General features: G+C 36.5%; 1 protein-coding gene across 1 annotated transcript in view; it reads right to left on the bottom strand.

Moving 5' to 3' along the window:
* The window catches only part of Amph (amphiphysin), an 83,852-nt gene that overhangs the window by 13,628 nt on the left and 47,363 nt on the right, over positions 1-22,861 (bottom strand). The window contains exons 2-6 of the mRNA XM_089247423.1: positions 8,365-8,445; positions 2,450-2,504; positions 2,179-2,273; positions 1,000-1,095; positions 727-837 (exon numbers count right to left, since the gene is read on the bottom strand). Of these exons, the coding sequence (XP_089103549.1) occupies positions 727-837; positions 1,000-1,095; positions 2,179-2,273; positions 2,450-2,504; positions 8,365-8,445 (438 nt within the window). The remainder of the gene's footprint in view (positions 1-726; positions 838-999; positions 1,096-2,178; positions 2,274-2,449; positions 2,505-8,364; positions 8,446-22,861) is intronic.

The raw sequence follows: 22,861 nt of genomic DNA, 5'->3' as shown, positions 1-22,861 counted from the left end.
CAGAGCCTCTTATAGTCTAGTTTGATATATATATTACTTGTATGGCAAGGCATCCAACTTGATCAAATCAAAATTTCTTTAAAACTTTTGCTCATTTTGGGAAACATTAGTACATCGAAAGTTTTATTGTAAACTTCTTCATGAACCCTAATGTTTCATGAAAATAAAAAATTAGAGAATTAATCAACTGTTTAGATAAGATGACATTGTGAATGTATTTTTGTCGTATATTTCTTATCTTTTCAACTGAAAAAATATTGGCTTATTTGTTTCTAAAATTGAATAAAGTATTGTACATATAAAAGAAGATATTTTTGTGACTACAAAATTATGAAGATTATGACTACTTTGAACATTTTAAACATTTTTTCATGTGGTATTGCACACATTATGAAGCTAATCAGAAATGATTTTCATGTAATGCATTTCAAATCTTCAACAATTTTCACTTATGTGCTTAAAAATTATTTTACATTAATTTATCAAAACTTGATGTGAGAGAAGTGTAGGCCTATTCATAGTTAGGATTAAAATGACAACAAAAGATTGGTATTTTTGTGTATGTGTGTGAACTGATCCTTTTAGTATTTAATTTTTATCAAAAAATTATATTTCCTACATAATTTAACATAAAACTTTGCACAACATTGATAATTAGTTTTTTTATCAGGCACTGTTACAAAGCTAGTAATGTACCATTTTTTCCTTAGACAAAAATATACAAACCTTTCCGATTTTCATTTCTTCCCTTTTTCTATTAGGTTGTTGAAGGGCCTGAAGATTATGTCTGCATTTGTCATAATCCACCAGTTTTCTTCCTCGTTTTGCAATTTTTTGCTAAAAAAATGAAATACATGAATTTATTTCAGGAAAGACTGAACTATTTCACCTGAGATTTTTGAATTCATGTGAACACAAAATAACTTTTAAAATCATCAAATTAAAAAACACTGAGGAGGAAAAACATCAAATGAAAATCAGAAGTACAATCATATTTACCCTAATCTCTGGAAATTGGCTAAGATATGTGGCTATGGGTATCCCAACCTGATCAGCAAGCTTATGGCAGAAATCATCCCAGGCCATTTCAAGAATCTGTTAAGAAAAGTCAAATATTTTTTAAACAGAAGAGTGTATTATTGCAAATAAAATAATAGATTATAGAAATGATCATAGTATGGGAAAGCAATGAGCTAATCCAAGCTTTTCTTGTGATGTAATGGATATGTATGGTTCTAAAATTTGAATATTATATAATATGGTATATAGATTACATTGTATTGATCTTTTTCTGTGTTTCACTTCACAATTTTCAACTAATTAGTGCATAGGTTGAGTTGAAACAGTAAATTATATAATATACTGTATTTTAAAAGTTACATTATAATTTATATAGTTTCTAGTTTTGGCATTTTGGTTCATTTATGATTAAATACTTTTAGTTACATTATGACCATTGAATCAATATAAGTAATCCTGCTGTATCATTTCGTGGTATATTACAAGCAATGTTGTTAGTTCTCATCATAGATAGTTTCCTATTTGGCGCAAAGTGAACATTGGTGGGAGCAGATTATTCTGCTTTCAGTGATAAGTGACAATCACCAATTTCTCGATCATTTCCCTCCTGGTGATAAAAAGGACAATAAAAATTTGCAGATTATTAGAGAAGCAAATAGGTTAAGCAGAAAATTCAAAGATGAAAACAATTAAATTGAAAGTTTTAAAACTCTTAGGTCAGGAAAACCTTATAATATATATTAATAATGAGAATATTAACTTTTCGTTTTTAAAAGCAACAAAAAGTAGAATTCAATCAAGTTAAATCAAAAAAGTAACTAGTAAAAGTAAAAGTAACTAGTAAAAGTAACTAAAAGTAAATCAAAAAACAACTTTGCATTACTATATGAGTCAAGTCTCACAGAGGCATAAGAACTAAGTATTTCCACACTAAAATACAAATACAAAGCCACAACAGGCAAAATTCTCAGTGAGGTGACTGAGAAAAAGTGCCTCAAGTCTGCACAGCGAATAAACATGTTTAAACAGATAAGTGGGGAAAACCACAAAAAATAAAACAAAAGTGCCTACCACTTGGCAGAAAATTAGAAAAATGACATGATGTTTAGTTCTTGCAACCCAAGACACTCATGGGAAGCTTAAATCAAATAACCTCACCTGTGTTTTTACAGGAAGCTGATCACAGCCAATCCAGTTTTGCTCATACATATCAGACAGTGTGTCCATAAGGCTTTTACTTGCAGCTTGCATTGCTAAAAATATAAAGTAAATAATCAAATATTGCTTCAAACTATTATGAGCACATTGTGAAAGGAAACTGAGTTATTTTTTATTTAATTTATTATATTCCAGATAAAATACATATATAAATTAGAGCATTATGACTTTTTTGTTTTGGACCAATGCACAAAAGTGAAAATGAGAATACCTCTAGCACACGAGACATAGTTTTTGAATTCTTTACTTAATCTTCCTGCTGCTGCCTGAAATAAGAATGATAAAATTATTAAACAAAAAATCTAGGTTATAATGGAAATAAATTTATGGGAAAAAAGTCAGATTTATTTTTAATAACAATAATAATAGTTTATTAAAAAAAAAGAGAAGAGAAGAAGAAATACAAAAAAAAAATATTCATACACACAATATTCTACTTAAGGGATCGCTTCCAGAGTATACAACATGAAATTTTCCATGATGGCAAACACTTTCATAATATCAAATACTAAAAAATACACAAATATTATAGAGATTTTGGTGTGACCACACTGTATACTAGGGGCCGAGAAGTACTTCTTATTGAAGTAAAAGATTAAGTTAATTAAGTTAAGTTAAAAGATAATTAAGTATTAGTTTTTTGAAATCACTTAATTTCTTAATTCGTTTTAATATTTTATTTCATTTGGCAGGTTATCAAAATATAATGGAGCCAAATATATGAATTGCCTTTTGATTAATGTTTTTTTTTTGAAGTTGTATAATATTATATTGAAAACCTCGACAGAGAAGTGTGTTTTTTGGGCATTGACCAATTTCAAACCAAGTAGGATTTTTATAAATAAACATTAGACTTTGGTGTATATATAGTTTTCAATATTAAATCTATAGTCTGATTTATAATCATAGGCAAATGGTGTAGACCAGTGATTCCCAATGTGGGCGTTAACGCCCCTCGGAGGCGATGAAAAGTTCCAGGGGGGCCATAGAAGCTACGGGTATAACATAGGTTCCTATGGGCTAGATTGCGTTGGGGGGGGGGGCGATAGGAGAAAAAAATTTCTGAAGAAGGGGGTGATGTGGGACAAAAAAGTTTAGGAAACTATGGTGTAGACCATTTTCCAACCTTTTGAAGTTCGCGGCATGCTTGGGAACGACATTAAAACTTCAGGCACCCTGCCTTGAATACAGAATAGTTTACTACAAAAAGTCACTGAGTAAAAATACATCAGTAGAGTTATGTTCGATTAATCATTTAAGTGAAACATGTGATTGATTCTTGGAGAACAGACACTTGAAATCAGGCCTTACAGTTGGCAACGAAACACGTAAATTGTCCTCAAATTCTTGCGGTCTATTTCTTGACAGATGGCAGCACTACACACAATTATTACACAGGAAAAATGGCACATTAGGTTTACAACACATGCACACACATTCCGGCATGTACCAATTAGTTAGAAATTCCAGAGGAATGTGTATGAGGTGCATGTACATTTGAGTAGTAGTCTATTTCTTGCTTTGTATTTTATTGTCGCCATAGCAGAGAAATCTTGCTTGTATATATACAGTCGAATCCTGTTATAACAAACTCCTATTGGGGATTAGAAAATGAGATTTTTGCTATAACTGTATTCGTTAAAACGGGATTCGACTGTTACTCCTCTCTCAGTCCAAGCCAAAAAGCAGTCACTGGCCTCCATTTCTTGGTAAACTTACCTTTGAGTGTGGAATCGGCGCAAAGATGAATAAATTCACCTCGTTCACAAGCAGTGAAATCTATTTCCTCAGCACTGTCTGTGAAATCAAATGGTGGGACAACCCAGTCGAAATTCTAAGTGGAAAGAGATGGAAAGTACATATCTATTGTATCTCACAATCTTGATAAATGTTGACAAATGAGGTTTTATCAGCTTATCTGAAGGTGTGTGTGTGGTGTCACTCTCCGTTATTACTTCGAAGGTTTCAGCAGCTGGCTGATGCGAAGATAAATCCAAGAAAGAAAATTAGCCTTGTAATAAGTAGTAGTAATAAGTAATAAGTGGAACCAAGCAAAATAAAGTGTATGAATAAGAATTGAGGAGATTTTTTTCAAGCAGCATAAACAAACATTCATGTACTTTATTTTGTTACCAAGTGCAGTTGTATGAGAGTTTCATTTCCAATTTTTGTTCACAGTGACTTCTAAATATTTAAACTCATCCGTTTCTGAAACAATTGGGCAGAAACATAGGTCACCAGAAAATCCTTACTCATGGCATCAAATTATGAGTGTTTCAATATTTCACATTTATAATTAAAAATTTATATATTTAATTTTGTTGAGATTCAAGGTTAACTAATAACTTGGTTATTATGCCTCAACCAAGTGTTAATTTTTGTTAATCTTCTTCACTTATACAAAAAATTGACACTCTTTTAAGACTAAATAAAATTTTAATTGGTCAACTGGTCATTGTCTTAAAAGCGTGTCAATGTTTTGTATAAATTAAAACCAGGCAAAGTTATAATTTTTGTGATAAAATCTTCTTCATTATCAGGTTTCAGCATGGTATATGTTTGTTCTGACAAAACAATAGCTGTGTCATCAGCACAGCTAATCAAATTACTATCTAGATCCGGATTATTGATATCATTAACAAAGATTAGAAATAAAATTGGTATAAGAACAGAACCTTATGGAATGCCATTTTTAATAATCTTATATGTATCTATTATATCATTTATTTAACTGCTTGCATTCTATTTGACAGATAATTAACTTTTAAATCAGCGATAAGTGTTGCCTCTTAGATAAACAATATAACTTATGCATAAGAATTGGATGATTGACACTATCAAAGGCTTTTATTAAGTCTAAAAATATAGCAACGGTTTTATTTTGCTGTCATTAATACTTTCATATACTTTTCCAAAAATTTCAAAATTACCATCTCAGTATTCTTATATGTTTGCATCTTTTCCAACAGCAGCAACCAATATGATTACATTGCAACAATAAAAAAAGCAATGGCACTTTGCTTTTTATACCTGCACAAGATCATCCATTTACTCAAGGATGAAAAATATATAAGCACCAAAGCTATTACAGCGTGGAATCTCTATATAATTATTTTACAGGGATAGAAGAAAATTACCAGTATAACTTATTATTATAGATGGAATATAGTTTGATGTATACTATCACTGTAGAACTTGCAGAGAACGAAACAATACAATTTCATACTGATGAAGTATGATAATCACATAAAAGACAATAGGAAGAGGCAATCTTTAAACGAGAGAATATTCAGGAAGATTATGGATAATATGGATTTTCATAGAAAATTCTCAAAACTTCAAGGAGGGAGAAACGGCTTATTTATGCAGCCATCTATCTGGGCCAATGGTTTGTTTTCATTGTTAAATATTGCATTGTATTGTATACTAGATAATTTTTATATGGAAGTTTCACTGTAAATGTTGCAAGTGTAGATGGTTTTTGTTTTACAGAGAAATTAAGTATTCTATAGTTAGAAGGTTAAGCATAATATTTATTCTTACAAGTATTTTCAAAATAATGTTGCTCTTATTTGTTCACTTTAATGATAAACCAGAGAGATACATTTCTCTTATCAGTGACGTCAGAGAAGGAGGTGCTGCAAGTGTTCTAGCACACACGGTAATCTGTGGCATGGGTCAGAGCACCTCCAGAATTGATTCAGAAATCAAAATTCCCTATACAGAACTAAAGACAAGCACCCACGTGTGTGAAACACTTCAGATATGTCCTTGTCTCTTATTAACTTCTTAGAGTTAAAGAAACTTGCAGTTTTTATCTATTAAACAATTTTTTTGTAATGGGCTCCACAAAAGAAATTAAGAAATAAACTAAAGAAAATTAAATCTTATGTAAAATGTAGAGCATGTCTCATTTCATTTTACAGTAGAAGTCTGATAGTCTGATATGACTGGTATGGCTTATAAAAAGATCTTGATTTTCTAATTGCATTTTTAATTAGGTTGCTGTATTTTAGAAATATATGGCATCCATATTTTACAGACATCTGTTTTCAGCCACCTTGTTTGGGCATTTTGCCTGTTTTGGCCTTGTATTTGTATTTGCTATTATGAATAATTTCCAAGTGTTTGTCAATGAGCTGATGGAAGATGTGTATAGCTTATATATATAGCCTGTATATAACATATGAAATAGTGTGAGTTTTCAGTATTTTATAAATATACACATGCCACTAAACATGGATGAACCAAACAGAATGCTTGGTTTCATTCTTAAGAGGGTATCTTCAGGGGGTTCTCCTAAAATGATTCTTCCACTTTTCCAAAGCTTAGTTTGTCCTGGACTGAATCATAATAAGATTTTGTGGAAAGCATACCTACAGAGGAATGGGGTGCAGAGAAGAGCTATGCATCATCCTACTGGTGTACAAGGCTTGAGATATGAAGAGAGACTTGATTTCTTGAATATGTTTACATTGGAAGAATGCAGGTTTTTTCGACATGATTGTAGTGCTTAAAATTTTCAACTGGACTAATAGGATGGACTATGAATTACTAATATGCCCTCAATCGACTGTTGTGGTAAGGGGACACCAGTATTGATTGGTAAGGGAAAACTCCAGGTTATGGTGTCGCAGGGAATTTATCTAATAGGGTTGTTAATAAATGGAATAGCTTACCCCGAGAGTAGTGAATTCTAACACAATTGACACATTTAAAAAGAAATAAGATAAACATATTGTGGTAAATAGAGAAGCTATCCATATACATAGATAAGAAAACCATAAATATTTTTTATGGGCAGTGTATTATATTTCATCATGTATAGTTGGTCCATCCTGCTCATAATGTGAGAATGTTTTCCTGCTTAGTATGACTAATTTTTGAGAATTTAACTTTTTCCTATATTGATATAATGTTAACTTTTCCCGAATACAACCTTTGAATTTTTTGTTATTCCCATTTACAATGCTCGAAAAATTCACATCAAGCTTTTTCTTCCTTTGAAAACAGCATACTTTTTCACAGGTAAAGAAATAAAAATGGCGGTTATTTGTGTGCTGCCGTTTAACTACTGTGTGAAAAATAGAGGTAGGACTTATCTTTTATGGCTCTTTGGAAGCCGATTATTTTTCTTTATGCCGAAAAAGAATTTCGGCATAAAGAATCGACTGAAAGTATGTTTCGTTCTTTTTTTGATTTATTAATTTTTTTTCTTTTTCACTCACTGTATGCAATACGGATTCTTTCTTTTTTTATTTTTCTTTCAAACCGAGCGCAACTCATGTCTATCACCATGAGCAATTTACTACCTAGTGAGTTGTGCCGGAAGTGTAAGTGTGTGTACCTAACAGTCTGAATGCGTATGTGGTGTTATGCTTGAATTAGTGCTGTCATCTATATTTCAAATAGTGAGTGAAGTGTAATGATTGAACATTTGTAGCGTAGGGCTGTTGCTCTTTGTGGCGAGACTTTTCAATGGGGAGATCAGCTCGCATTTGCACCTCAAAGTTGGGATCCACAGAAAACCAACTTCGGCCGACCACTACTGTGGGACAGTGCAGTATGGTTGCAGTAGTTTAGAAATATGTGACATTCATATTTACTATGGGCATCTTTCTCTTCAGCGACCTCGTAGGGTATTTTGCCTGTTGTGGCCATGTGTTTGTTTTTGAAAATATAGAACTTTACTTTGTAAGAAGGCATGACAAATATGAGGCACCAGATCATCTTGGCAACTAAAAATTGATGTTGGCACCTAAAATTTTATGTGTGTGATTACTAAATAGGAATAAAATTTTTGGAAACTATTTCAGTGTATCTAAAAATATTGGAAGGGTTTACTGAATCTCGGAAAATTAAAAAAAACCTCATTATTTTGGACTTTTTCTTAGAAAAAAAATATTTATTGCCCTTAAGAAAATTGTCTGGTACCTAAATTATTTTTCAATTTGTCAAGCCCTGCTTAATAAAATAAATCAACAACACTCAAAAAAATAAATGCATAAATACTGAATATAAAACTATCCATGCAATACTATTACAAGTAATAAATATAAAACTATATCCATAAAAATACAAGAAAGGTATCTATTTTGCATATCAATAAGGTTTACAAAAATTTACCTGTTGTTTATTGAAATTACTGATATAGAGATTTAATACATCATCAGTGGTTCTGTCAGCTTTACCTAGGTTCTGGAGTATCTGTGGAGAAAAAAAAAAGAATAAATTTCTTAATCAGTTACAAAATGAGGCTTGTTGATTAAAAATAAATGTTAAAATATGTAATTATATTGAAATGTAGTGAAAAAATATGATTTATATAATTATGATTGTATTGATTATGTCTTCATTATTATATAAGAACTGAAAACCATGAAAAATAGCTATACAATAACAATATAAAACTGAGAATATGCAAAGACTCGCTGCAGTCAATACCTCTTTTTTGCAGATTAGCTACTTTGTTCACAAGCAATTGGTGAGAAATTTGGACAATCTCTGTTTGATGAATCAGTAATAAATGTCATGTATGGATATAGCCATTATAAAGGCTAAAGAGGTCAGAGGTCAGATGATGGACAACATAGGTACATAACATGGTGTCAGGAAAGAAGCGCTTTCTAAGATGATTTGAGATAGGTCCCACTCTTATTACGAAGGTTTTTAACAACTGGCTGTTGCGAAGATATATTTCGGAAAGAGAGAAAACTCTTATTGCGTCTTAGATGTGTGGTGCTGCTGGGAACTGTTGTGTTCTAGAAGTTAAAAGTTGAATCAATGGAGACATTTAAGCCACCTGGAGAGTTGATATTCAGCTCCATAAACCTGTCTGATCAATGGGTGAAAAGGAAACAAAAGTTCGCGAATTTCATGCTTGCTTCACAGAAGATTGAGAAGCCTGATGAGGTTAAAATCGCAATTTTGTTGAATGTCATTGGTGATGAAGGTGTGAGTGTATTTAATACATTCCAGTATGCAGCTGCTGAAAATGCTACAAAATATGATGATGTCTTAGCAAAGTTTGATAGATATTGTCTTCCTAGACGTAACGTTGTGTTCGAACGTTTTAAGTTCTTTTCATGTTCTCAGAAAGAGAACCAAGGTACAGATGTATATCTTACCAAACTGAAAACTTTGGCAGCCTCATGTGACTTTGGAGAGCAAGAAAACAGCTTAATTCGGGATAGGATTGTCTTGGGCATCCGTGATTCTAATCTGCAAGAAAGACTGCTTTGAGAACCGGATCTTACAGTAAGCAAAGCAGTTGATAGCATACGTGCTTGTGAGATTAGCCGACGACAGATGGAGAAAATCCATGAGCCTCATGTGGGTCCTGAAGTTGATGCTATAAGGTACAGAGGTAAAAGTATATTCATGCCGGAGAAAAACTGTAATTCCTGTGGTCGAAAACACAAGAGAGGGCATTGTCCTGCATTCAATAAGTTGTGCAATCTGTGCAAAAAGAAAAATTACTTTGCGGTAATGTGCAATGAAAATTGTTTTCTTAAGCCACAATCTGCTGGTAATCATAGACGGATTGATGAGGTCCTCCACAGAGACAACTACCATCCATACAGCAACAACGACATCAAAAGTTTATACATTGACAGTGTCTTGGAAATTAATATGATCAGTTCCAGAAATGAATGGCTCAAGGCTATATCAGTTGAAGGAAAAGTAGTGGAATTCAAGCTTGATACTGGGGCACAAGTCAACATCATTCCACTCAAAGTATTCAAATCTCTAAATGTTGAATGTAAACAGAACTTATCGCCAACTGATGTTGTTCTAGTTTCGTATGGCAATCACAAATTAACAACCGAAGGAGTCATTTCATTATCTTGTAATACTGAAAAATGTTCTAAGCTGAAACTCCCTTTTGTAATTGTAGATGTTCAGGACAAACCTATTCTAGGTTTAGAAGCATGCAAACAATTGAATCTTATACAGTTGATAGATCTTGTGACTATTGATTCTAAAGTAAAGGACATTGAACCATATGAAGGTGTATTTACTGGTTTGGGAAAATTTCCGGGAGAGCCTCATAACATAGTTGTAAAGAATGAAGTAGTGCCTGTAATAAATGCCCCCAGAAGAGTACCCCAGTCGCTATATAAAAAATTGGGCAAAACATTAGACGAGCTGGTACAATCCGGTGTTATATCACCAGTTCACAAACCAACTGATTGGGTCAATAGCCTAGTAATAATAGAAAAACCAAATGGGAAATTACGAATTTTTCTTGACCCCAGAAATCTCAACAAAGCCATAAAGCGGGAACATCACATTATCCCATCAGCTGATGAAATTATCAGTAAGTTAGAAGGTAAACAGTTTCATTCTGTGCTTGACTTGAAAGAAGGATTTTGGCAGATACCTTTTGACGAGGCCAGTTCAGAACTATGCACTTTCAATTCGCCTTTTGGGCGGTTTAAATTTAACAGGTTGCCATTTGGAATTAGCTCTGCTCCAGAGGATTTTCAGAAAGCCAATCAAAAACTGTTTGGTGACATAAATGGGGTTGAGATCTATTTCGATGACTTGATAGCAGCAGGCAATGACAAGAAAGAACATGATCAAATTTTCATGAAAGTCTTAGAAAGGGCAAAAACAAGCAATGTGGAATTCAACCCTGATAAGTTTCAATTTAGGGTTAATGAAGTCAAGTATATGGGCCTCTTAATTTCTAAGGATGGAATAAAAGCTGATCCAAGTCACGTGAAGGCAATTATGGAGTTTGAAAAACTATCCAACAAGAATGACATACAGAGATTGCTTGGTATGGTTAATTTTTTAGCAAAGTTCACAACATAGGTACATAACAATAAATGCTATACAAGTTTGATAACCTTGTTCTAACGTAACCACATGTTAGAAAAAGGAGGGAGGATAAAGTAAGGAAAAAATAAAGGGAAAACAGTATATTACTATAACTTTTCTTTTATCTGTAATACTTACAGATAAGAGATAGAAGGTATGAAGTATATTTCTCTTTTCACCTTCACCTACCTCTTTCTTTCCCCTCTTATGTACATGTATATAGTAGAACCTATCTAACTTCAGAATGGAAGTTTTTTTACCTCCTCATCATGGAGATGAAAAGAATTTCATTTTTTTTCATAGAGTTCCAACAAAGTTTCGTGGTGGTGAGGAGAGAGGAAAGAAAACTGATAGACTATTGTGAATTTATTCCATTGGCATTTGGACGCAATATTACGTCCTTGATTATAAAGTGATTAAGACCTGAGATGCTTATATATTCTTAATAATGGCTGCATTCAATACATCTTTTTTCATAGATTAAGAGTTGAGATGCTTATATTCTTAATAATGTGATTTTACAGCTGGTGGCGGCACATGCGTTAATGTCATTAATTTTTTAAAAATAAATCAAGAAGAAATTATAAGTAGTTTCAAAGAAAATGTGATGGTTTTTTTTCTTTTGAGCAAAATAATGTGCTTTAAAAACATAAAGTTCATCTAACTTTTATGTTTTGAGAAAACTCACTCCTAGTTAATAATTTTTTCTTTCAAAAATCAATCGTTTTTGCGACTTATATGGAATTGTCCCATGAAAAACAGTAACTGTTTACCAATGAAAAAATATGGTTACCACTTTACCAGAACTGGGGGGGGGGGCAAAGTTGGAAACTGCAAGGGCGGCAAACTTTAGGGGCTGCAAATTTTAGGGGGGAATAAAAACACTCTTATAAAATCATTGAATTTCACAGTGCTAGGGTGGAAAAATCATATTTGCCCCCCCCCCCAAACAAGTTACAGCCCTGGGCACCTCAATGATTCTCAGATGAAATGGCTAATAATATTCTTGTCATCTTACCGCTGCATGGAGTTGGAACAAGCTTCTTGTTAACTCGATATCTTTGAAGAAATCCAACAGATTTTATCATTTAAAAAAGAATGATTTTAAGGAAAAAAAATTACAATGTAATGTCTTGGTTCAATTCTTTCCGTGGTTAATATCTTTGCAGTTTTTTTTAACGACAAGGTCAGGAGAAAAACTACTGGAAAATCTATTCATCTGCCATCCTAATTGTCTGTATTTATTTCAATGTCACTTTTTCGTCAAAATTCAAAGTTTACTAATTTTTCAAGATTTTTTCTATTTATACGTTCTTAGAGTTCCGTAATTTTTAAGGGTCCGAGTTCCGTGATGGAACCCCAGTCTTCATCAGTTGGAATTCTTTGCTCTAAATATGTGAATCCTACACTCTTTCGGCGCACTTGTTAACTCTTACGTAGTCACTTTGTATATTAGAAAAATAATCAAAAATTTTTGGGTTCCACAAGAGCTTTTATGTTGGAAACATCTTATCTAGTGGCAGGGATGCAACTAGAGGGGAGCAAGCGTCTGTGGTGCCTCGGGCGCCAGATAAGAGCGGCTCAAATTTCAACCTTTAATCATCTCTATTTAAACATTATAAGGGAGAGCCAAAATCTGTGCTTGCCCATCTGACCAAACATCTGGTTGCTGCCCGGTCTAGTGTGCCCTCAAAAGTGAAAAAGTTTTTGGCAACACCAGGAGAACTGACCACTCTTGCTCAAAAAACGGATGCCTTACCACCCAGCAGGGCTGAAAAAATTTCCAGAAATTTACATGCCCGAATCAATATTTTACATGCCCGAAAAATATTGCTAAATACAGGGTTTGACAAATAGAAAAAATATTAAGATGCCAGTCTGATTTCTTAGGAACCAAGCATGGTATTTTGCTCATGAAAAACGGTCCTAAATAATGTTTTCTTTTACTTTTTCCCCCATGTTAAAAGATGTAGCGTAATGAAATCAGAAAATTTTGTGTCATCCTTAGACAGCAATTTAGAAATTTGCTCCAATTTAGCAATCACATTTAAAAAATTTTAGGTGCCAATGCTAATTTTTTCTAGTCACCATAGCGACTTGGCGCCTGTGATTTGTCCAGTCCTGGTAAATATATTTACTGGATTTACTTATTTCATTGTAAAAAGTATTTCTCATTCTTAAAGGCCCCACATGGACCACAAGGTTGAGATTGTGTCAGTGGACATTGAGTGTCGAAATATTAGATGCAGGTTCATTTCGGCCTATGTTCCCACTAATAGGTCTTGCTCTACTGACTATTAGTCTGTCTTTTAAAATGAGCTTTCCCAGCTTTATTCGACGCACTTCCCGGTGGTTTTGTTTGGTGATTTTAATCTGCATGACATTGACTGGCCGACCGGTAGGTATTCATCTGGTGTAGGGTCTTGGTTCCTGGAATATTCTACTGAACTGGGTTTTGTCCAGCTGGTCCACTTTCGTACAAGAGGAGTCAATTTCTTGGATCTCCTCTTCACAACGACCCCCTCGTTGGTTCAGGACTTGTTTCACTCCCCAGGTTCTGCTACAGTGACAACCCGCCCCACATCTTCCACTTCATTTCTCATTACTTATTACTTCAGATGTACAATCCAATTCATCGTTAAATTACTTTAAAGCCAACTACTCTCTGTTACCTTCTGTCGTCACTATCGATATCATATCCCACCTTGTAGGATCTCCCGTAGATCAGATAAAGTTCTACGTACGGCAACAAAAGAAAACAATATGCCTGGCACCATTTCAAGAACTTTCCAAAGATCACTACAAAAATATGTCACAGATCTGATCAGACTATGTGCAGTATAGAGAGCGTTTGTATCTTCAAAAACTTTGCATGAATCTGATCGCACTTATTTTTATAAAGATGTTCGCTATAGACTTCGTGCATCTAGGAGTATCCCTGTGCTGTCTCTGAATGATTCACCAATAACTGAAGACCTCGATAAGGCCAATACCTTTATTGAAATCTTTTCTCGCTCCTACAGTCCTGTTGGACAGGGCTATGTACACAAATCCAGGCGAGTCACAAATCCAGCAGCGGCAGAGTGCAGCAGGTCCGGATGTATAAATGACACCTCTCGGCGGATCGCATCTTTCAGTTCCGACAGATTGGATGGACCGGATCGATAAACCCGGGATTTCAAATATCCTTATAACCAGAAGTCTGTCAGTGTCAAATCTGGAGACCGAGGAGACCATGGGAACCTGCAACGCCTGCAAATGATTTTGTCTTCCCCGAACGTCTATATCAGGAATGCCTTGACCGGAGTAGCAGTGTGTCTATTGCTCCATCTTGCATAAACGTGACAGTAGAAAGCGCATCTCTTTCACGCAAACAAAACGTTGCTGGATTTGTGACTCACCACCTGCAATATGTTATCCCCTGTGGTGGTGATCATGTGAAACACATACTGCTGTAGCAAACGATATGGAGGCATTCTGTTCGTTATTTGCGTATCTTTTCTTTAACTTGTGTACGTCAGCGCAACCTATCGGCTGTTTTTTTAGTTATTTTCTTTCTGTCTTAAAAAAATTCCCTTGACCTAGCGATGCTAACCCTGCAAACCGTTATTTATTTCGGTTATTTTTCCGGTTTTTATTTATTTTTAAACTTTCTACGGACTTTTCGCCCACTCGGTAGATTAAAATGCATTGACCACATAAATTTATCGTGGCTATCTAACAAAGTCTTAGCTGGAAATTAAATAATAATAATTACTAGTAGCTTCTAAATAACAATTTATTAAGAGCTACTGTCAACAAACCTTATTGTATAGTGTGTCCAGTAAGTCCTTATCCAAGACTTTTTCTTCTCAACCGGTTATTGAAACATATCAATTAGAAAAAGTATCTAAATAATGTGCCCATTTTACATGTCCTTTATTTTAATAGAGTCTTCCACCCCCCCCCCCCCACCCCAGTAAAATTTCTGAACACGCTGTAGTATATATGCTATAAAACCCCATATTTGCCTCATTACGCATCCATACTGTTATTGTGGTGAGTCGAAAAATGACTGATTCCGGCCTTGTGGTAATTTCAGTAACATAAAAATCAGTCTTTTAAGGCTTTTTTTTGAAATGTCACAATGAAGGGATACTGGAGAAACACTTGCATGATCGCAATAAAAACACGAAAGTGTTATAATGTTTTTTATGTGCCCGCATCGGTCATGTGGTTGGGAATATACATGCTCGGAAAGTTTTTTTGCATGTCAGGCAATTGATTTATCCAACCCTGCCACCTAGCAAGTAAAGGTCTAGTACAGGCATCTTCAACCCTTTCGCTCCCACACCACGATGCTGCCTGAAACACCCAGGGTGCTTGATGCTCGTGTCCGATTTCGAGTTCACGAGCACTTGATCAACGTTCCAATCAAATACCTTCTACAAATTGCATTCAAGGATTGAAATGATCCTGATTTCATGCATGCATTCGTATGTCAAACTTATCATAAGAGTGCTCTTCTTTTCATGATGGGTAGAGGTAGTGCTCGCGATTGGGAAAAGGTTGAAGACCTTTTCTGGTTTAGTAGAATGACTCCATCATTTTAAGCGAGTTCTCAAGTGCTCCCCCTCCCCTCCCGCAACGCCAGATGAACAGAGACCTTGTTACTCGTTCTTTCAAACTTCAGAACAAGAGTCAAGCCAGACCTGCAGTGCTCAAGCTCAGAGTGGGTGTTTGACTTTTTTCTCAGTCTGTTGTGAGCCGTGTGATGACATATTTTAAATTTCAATAAAAAGCATGTACACAATTAAAATGAACTGGAACATTACGTTTGTGCCGCATTTAAACTTTTAATTTAATTTCTTAAACTTCACGCATTTTCATCACATGAATAATCAGCATTTAATCTCCAACGAGCAATTCTAAGCACCCACTAGCCGTGATAGAACGTTTGAAGAAAGAATAAACATGATTCACAATATAACATATTATTGGAATATGAAAATATCGCAACGTCACAAACACAAAAAGGGGACTTCCCAAAGGCTGGTCCTCCATACGTGCAGAGAACAGCTATGCGTGTCCTTATCGGCACACACGGCTTGAATTATGCAGAAATACTTCATTTTTTTTTAATATGTTTACACTGGATGAACGCAAGTGTCGGGGAAATATGATCGAAGTGTTCAAAATTTTCAACGGGATGGATAGGATAGACCATAAATTATTAGTACACCGTCAACCGACTGTTATTACGAGTGGGGAAACAAGTATCGATTGGTAAGGGACAATTCTAGGTTATGGTGTCGCAGGAAATTTTTCTCTAATAGGGTTGTTAATAAATGGAATAGCTTGCCCCCGTAGGTAGTAAATTCGAACACAATTGACACGTTTAAAAAAAAATACGATAAACATGTTGGGCATGGGGGCAGCCTCCCCCCTCTGCGTCAACGGTGGAGTCGACTGATCTAATGTATAAATGTATATATGAATTGACATCATCATCATCGCGCCCCCCCAGCAATAATGACCGTGCCCCCCCAGACTTCCAAGTCTATCTCCGCCTATGATGTTGGGGTAAATCGAGTAGCGATCCTTAGAATAAGACAACCATAATTATTCTTTATGGGCATTGTATAATATTTTATCATGTACAGGGTGTCCATGATTAAAATTATGAAACCTTAACACCCTATTTTAAAGTAGCCTACAGGCGAAACCAGTCATCAGAAAAGTGTGAAATTTTGTGGAGGACTTCATGAACTGATGGGAATTTGTGGGACAAGGGGGTAAAATTATGAAGAGTGAACATGTCGCCACCAGAGGGCGTTTCACTTTGAATACCTGTAGTAAACATGTAAATTTATGTGATGTCACTCAGCAGCTGTTATAAAACCTAGAAACATTCACGGACACCTTGTTTCTCAATGTGTTTGCTGCTCACAATGACGATAAGTTTACGAGATCGTGCTTTCTTGGTCAAATTGTTTTACCAAAACAGCAATTCCGCAGTAACTGCTCTACGGAAATATCGGACTTGGAAGAGGATTCGAAAAGGTCCAATGAATGTTAAAAACCTTCGGAGTATGATAACGAAATTTGAAACCACAGGATCGTTGGCTGTTCGTCCTGAAAGAGGAAGAAAACCCGTTTCTATAGACGCAGTACAGGAGGTTTCACTTCAGGTGGAGAGGACACAGCTTCAAATTCTCGTGATAGTGTTAGGCGTGTAGCACAGGCGTTGGATAGGCCACGTTCAACTGTCCATAAGATCATGCGGAATATCCTCCGATGTTGCCTATAGGAACTTTCTCTTGTGCAGCGGTTGCTTCCACATGATTATGACGCTCGACTCTGGTTCTCACTGCAGTTTCTAGCTCGCGTTGAGGTCGATTCAGAATGGCCTTGGAATATCATCTGTTTTATGTTTCATTCTCGCTGAAACATTCGTCCGAGTGGAACACGATAGAAGACGAAGTGAACTCTTTGACTTATTGCATTTAATACACATACACATGATAAAGGATGAAGCACGAATAGAAATAGATGTTAACGCGTTAGCTACATGATTGCGAATGCTCGAGACAGCGTGAGACACAGAAGCAGAACAGACAGCAATCTTAAATCACTTGAACATTATAAACGAAGCACAGAATAAGGTCTATTAGATGCTGCCATCTATATTAACGAAATAGATCACAGCACCCCTCCCTTCTTAGTTAGGAAAGTCGTCGATTCCCAGTCGTTTTGGGCGAATGATTGTTCGTTTCGGTCTCAGAGTCTTTGTTGCCACAGTTCCGTTATCGTTTGGTATCTGCTCGTTTGCAAACGTTGAACTTGAAGGTTCTGCACTAGTCTCTGTTGACACATCTGCAGAAATTGGACTCGATCCGGAAATCTCTGAACTTGTAGGATCTGTAGGATAACGGTTCATCATTTCGTCAGCGTGACGTCGGACAACATCTCCGGTATTGGTGATGGCTTTGTATGACACTGGTCCGGTTGGTTTCACAACAGTAGCCGGAATCCAGGATGCACCCTGGCTATAATTTCTGATGTAGACAGCATCTTTGGCATCGAATCGTCTCACTTTTCCTTGCTTTTGCTCTGTAGCTGCATCTTGCTCCTGTTTCCACCTTCTATCACCCACCAAGTCTGGATGAAGACGGTCCAAGACAGTAGTCAGCCTCCTTCCCATCAGCAGCTCAGCTGGACTGACCCCTGTTACTGAAGATGGCGTGATGTGTTGATGAAGTAGGAAATTGGAAAGACGCTTTCTCCAGGAACCTGAAACGATGCGTTTTAGAGAGTCCTTCACCGACTGGACAGTTCTCTCTGCTTGACCATTTGCACATGGTCTGTAAGGAGCAATCAGTGCTTGACGAATACCATTACTTTCTAGAAAACGGCGAAAATCGTTAGATGTGAACTGAGGTCCATTATCGGAAACTACAACATCCGGCAAACCATGAGTAGCGAAAATCTCGCGCAGCACATCGATGATTTCGGTGGCAGTAGTTGATGTCATTCGTCGTACTTCAGTCCACTTGGAGTAAGAGTCAATCAGAATCAAGAAGTTTTGTCCTTGAAATGGTCCAGCGAAATCTATGTGAACTCGGGACCAAGGCTTTGTCGTTATTTCCCACGGATGGATTGGAACTCTGGGAGGTGCATGCCTTGTACGTTGACAGTTCGTACATCTTCTTACGTAGTTTTCAATATCAGCATCCATGCCTGGCCACCATACGAACGATCTTGCAAGAGCTTTCATGCGTTCAACGCCTGGATGCGCGACATGCAATTCACTTAAAACTCGAGATCGACCTGGCACTGGAATAATTACTCTATTTCCCCATAATAAGCAATTTTTATGCACTGATAGTTCATTCCTTTTTATGAAATAAGTTCGAAACTGTGAATTTTTCATCTCAACAGGCCAACCTTTTAGTACCCAGTTCAACACTCTAGAAAGTATTGGATCTCTAATAGTCATTTTTGAGATATCCACAGCATGAAGTGGTGGATTTTCTAATTCTTCTATGAATAGCACTTCTAATGGAGAAGTGACCATGGATTCGGGAGTTTTTGCATTCGGTAATCTGCTTAGGGCATCCGCATTACCAATTTTCTTTCCCGGCTTATGAATTAACAAAAAATCATATGCATTTAGAAGCAAACTCCACCTTAGCATTCGCGGAGATGAAATCTCTTTCGTGGGCTTATTTTTATTGAAAATTCCCAAGAGAGGTTGGTGGTCAGTAACTATAGTGAATGAGTGACCATACAGAAAATGATGAAACTTTTTTACTCCAAATACTATACCCAAAGCTTCCTTATCGATTTGAGCATAGTTCCGTTCTGTAGTAGTTAGAGTTCTCGAGGCATACGCTATTGGTGCTTCTGAACCATCAGGAAGTACGTGACTCAAAACCGCACCAACTCCAAAAGGTGAAGCATCGCATGCCAACACAATGGGAAGCTTTTCATCGAAAGGAACTAACACACAATCCGAACTTAACAATTTATAATTCCTTCAGAGAATTGAAGGCATCATCGTGGATCTTTGACCATTTGAATGGTGCATTTTGATCCAGTAATCTATGCAACACTTCCGCAACTGTAGCCTTATACAAATACAAATACAACGCCACAACAGGCAAAATGCCCAACGAGTGGCTGATAAAAAGATGCCCATAAAAATATGGATGTCATATATTAAAAAAAAAAAAAACAGCAACCCAATTAAAAATGCAATTAACACAAATTATAAACAATATATACAAATACAAATACAAATACAACGCCACAACAGGCAAATTGCCCAACGAGGTGGCTGACTTAAGAACATCATGGATCCCCGAGCCCCTACTGCTACACCACACATGCACCACCCCCCCCCGCGGAACCCCCCAACGAATCGGTAAATGCGGGAATGTGCGTGTACGTGTAGTGCAACCTGACGTATAGTTTGTTTCTGTGTAATGCTTGTTATGTCTAGTGCTGTCATCTGCCCCCAGTTTTACTAACTATGAGTGAAGTGTTATGGTTGAATGATTTACCGTTGTAGGACTGTTGCTCTCTGTGGCGAGACTTTTTAACGGGGAGATCGGCTCGCATTTGCGCCTTGAAGTTGGGAACCACAGAAAACCAACTTCAGCCGACCACCACTGTGGGGTTCGAACCCGGATCCTCGCATCACGAGTCCGGCACTATAACCACTCGACCACCACAGCGGCGCACATATTATACACATATTGCGGAGAGTGGCATCGTTTCTCTCTATATGTCGCCATCTGGGGCTAACGTCGTAAGGGCTATTAGCTGAGCTTGGAGGCTGTCCATGCGCAGTCCCGTTCAGCATTCATGCATATGCTCTATGGATTGAAAATGTCTGTCCTCTGTAGTTCAATGGTTAGAACACTCGCCCGGACAGTGAGAGATTGGTGGTTCGATTCCCCACAGAGGAATGTGAATTTTCTTTCCGAACAACTTCTCGATCTCCGCTTGGTTATCCAGGCTTTCGTACTTCGTAATATATACACATGATAAAATATTATACAATGCCCATCCTTGCAGGGCAATATACAATATTATCCTTAAGAAAACTGTTATAGAAATTTATCAGTCCTAAAAATGCCTGCAATTGTTGTTTGTTTTTTGGAATGGGAGTCGAACGTATTGCTTCAATTTTCGAATTGGAAGAGTGAACACCCGCAGCATCGATACCCTAAAAATTCAACTTCAGTGACTCCAAAAAGACATTTTTCTCTTTTAGCACGTAATCCGACATTTTTAAGTTTGTCTAGCACGCATTCTAATCTTGATGCTAATTGATCTAGAGAATTAGCCCTGATCAGAACGTCATCAAAATATGACTCCTTCCAAATTTGAAAACAAATTTTCGATCATATTTTGGAAAATTCCAGGAGCAACATTAACACCATATTGCAGTCTGTTAACCTTGAAAGCACCCATGTGAGTTACAATTGTCTGGGCCTCAGCTGAAATTTCGTCTACACGAAGCTGTAAATAAGCCTGAGCTAAATCTATTTTAGCGTAATATCCTCCACCCTTCAGGTTTGACAGTAACTGATGAACAGCTGGAATTGGATAGGGGTGAGCATTCATGGTTTTATTCAAAGTTACCTTATAGTCCCCACATAATCTAACGTCACCTGAAGGTGTAATAACGGGAACAACAGGAGTTGACCACTTTGGGTTCGAAATAGGTTCAATAACTCCTTCATCCTGAAGTTTTTTCAAAGCAATCTCGACTTTTGGTTTCATTGCAAGTGGAACATTCCTAGCCTTGAGTCGAATGGGAGGAAATTGAGGATCAAGAGGTAAAGACACGACAGGTCCTGCAAATGTACCCAATCCAGCATCAAAAACCTCGCTATATTTTTGAATTACAAAATCCACAGGATTAGATTCAATCTTTTTGACTCCATTCAATGAAATACCCAGAGGCTCAAACCATGAGAAACCTAAAATATTTGTGCATTTACATTTTGAAATTAGCAATTGTAATCTGACTTTCTTGTTCCCAAATTGTACTTCTACTATGCATGAACCTAGAAGTGAAATTAAATTTCCTTGAAAATCCCGCAACTTCACAAAAGTGTTTCTAATCTTAGGTTTACAGCAACCAAACAAAGTTTCAAAAGTTTCTTCAGAAATTATAGAATAATAAGATCCAGAATCGATTGTTACAGAACGAAATTGTTCCGGCTCTGCAAGCACATCACTGCCTTGCAGACACAATCTTTATGCAAGACGAAGATCCTCCACACATTGCAATAATGTTTTAAGAACGTTCTTAAAATACATTTTACAGAAGAACGTGCCATCAGCCAGCACTTTCCTAATCTATGGCCTCTCCGATCCTCGGAACCTTAATCCATGCGATTTTTGTCTTTGGGGGCATTTGAAACGTCTGGTAAGTCGTGACAATCCAAGAACTTTACCTGACCTTAAAAAGGCAGCATTTCACACCACGTGCTGAACATTTCCCCGTACACACTTAGTCAGTTGTGGAACATGCCATCTTGCGATTTCACATGATATCTGAAAATGATGGCCTTCATGTGGAACATGTTTTGTTGCAGTAACAATTGTAAAAGTGTTTAACAATTGTTATAATTTTAAAAGTTTGCCTAAATGTGTCATTTCTTAATAAAACGCTCTCTGGTGGAGACACGTGAAACTAATTCCCCCTCCCGCCCCCCCCCCCGAAACAAATTCCCATCACTTCATGAAGCATTCTGAAAAATTTCACAATTTTCTGATGACGCCTAAAGGATACTTTAAAATAGGGTCTTTCAATTATGGACGCCCTGTATTTTGCGGCCCGGTAAAACAAAGTTTCCCAATCCTCAGTAACCATGAACATCCTGGTGCATGCTAGGTTTACATGGGCACATGAGAATGAACATCAAACTACTATTTCATGGTCATACAAAAAAACAAAAAACATTCGACAATAAATTTGGACAATAGTGCCCGCTGGCCAGCACAAAATGCTAGTGTGCCCCAAGCACACTTAAAGGGGGGTGCTAGAGAACCAATTATCTCTATCGAAGGTTACAACTCTTCCATCTGGGCAAGGATGCATTATGCCTACCTCGTGTAATTTTGAAAAATTAAAAAAGAAAATTAGCTCCCCCTCTAGTCCAGCGTCCGGGGCACTAGACCCACCTGCATCCTTCTCTTGGCTTGTGGGGGGTGGGGGGGAGGGTTCAGTGAAAACCCTAGGCAAAGTATTCGATGTCTGAATTATAGAGGTTTTTAACAAAATTTTAAGCTATTTGCT

Source organism: Pholcus phalangioides, unplaced genomic scaffold, assembly GCF_987345545.1.
Source record: "Pholcus phalangioides strain wild (caught in Gottingen) unplaced genomic scaffold, Ppha-v1.0 ptg000017l_1, whole genome shotgun sequence".
NCBI lineage: Eukaryota > Metazoa > Arthropoda > Arachnida > Araneae > Pholcidae > Pholcus > Pholcus phalangioides.
This window is presented reverse-complemented; position numbering and strand designations above follow the sequence as displayed.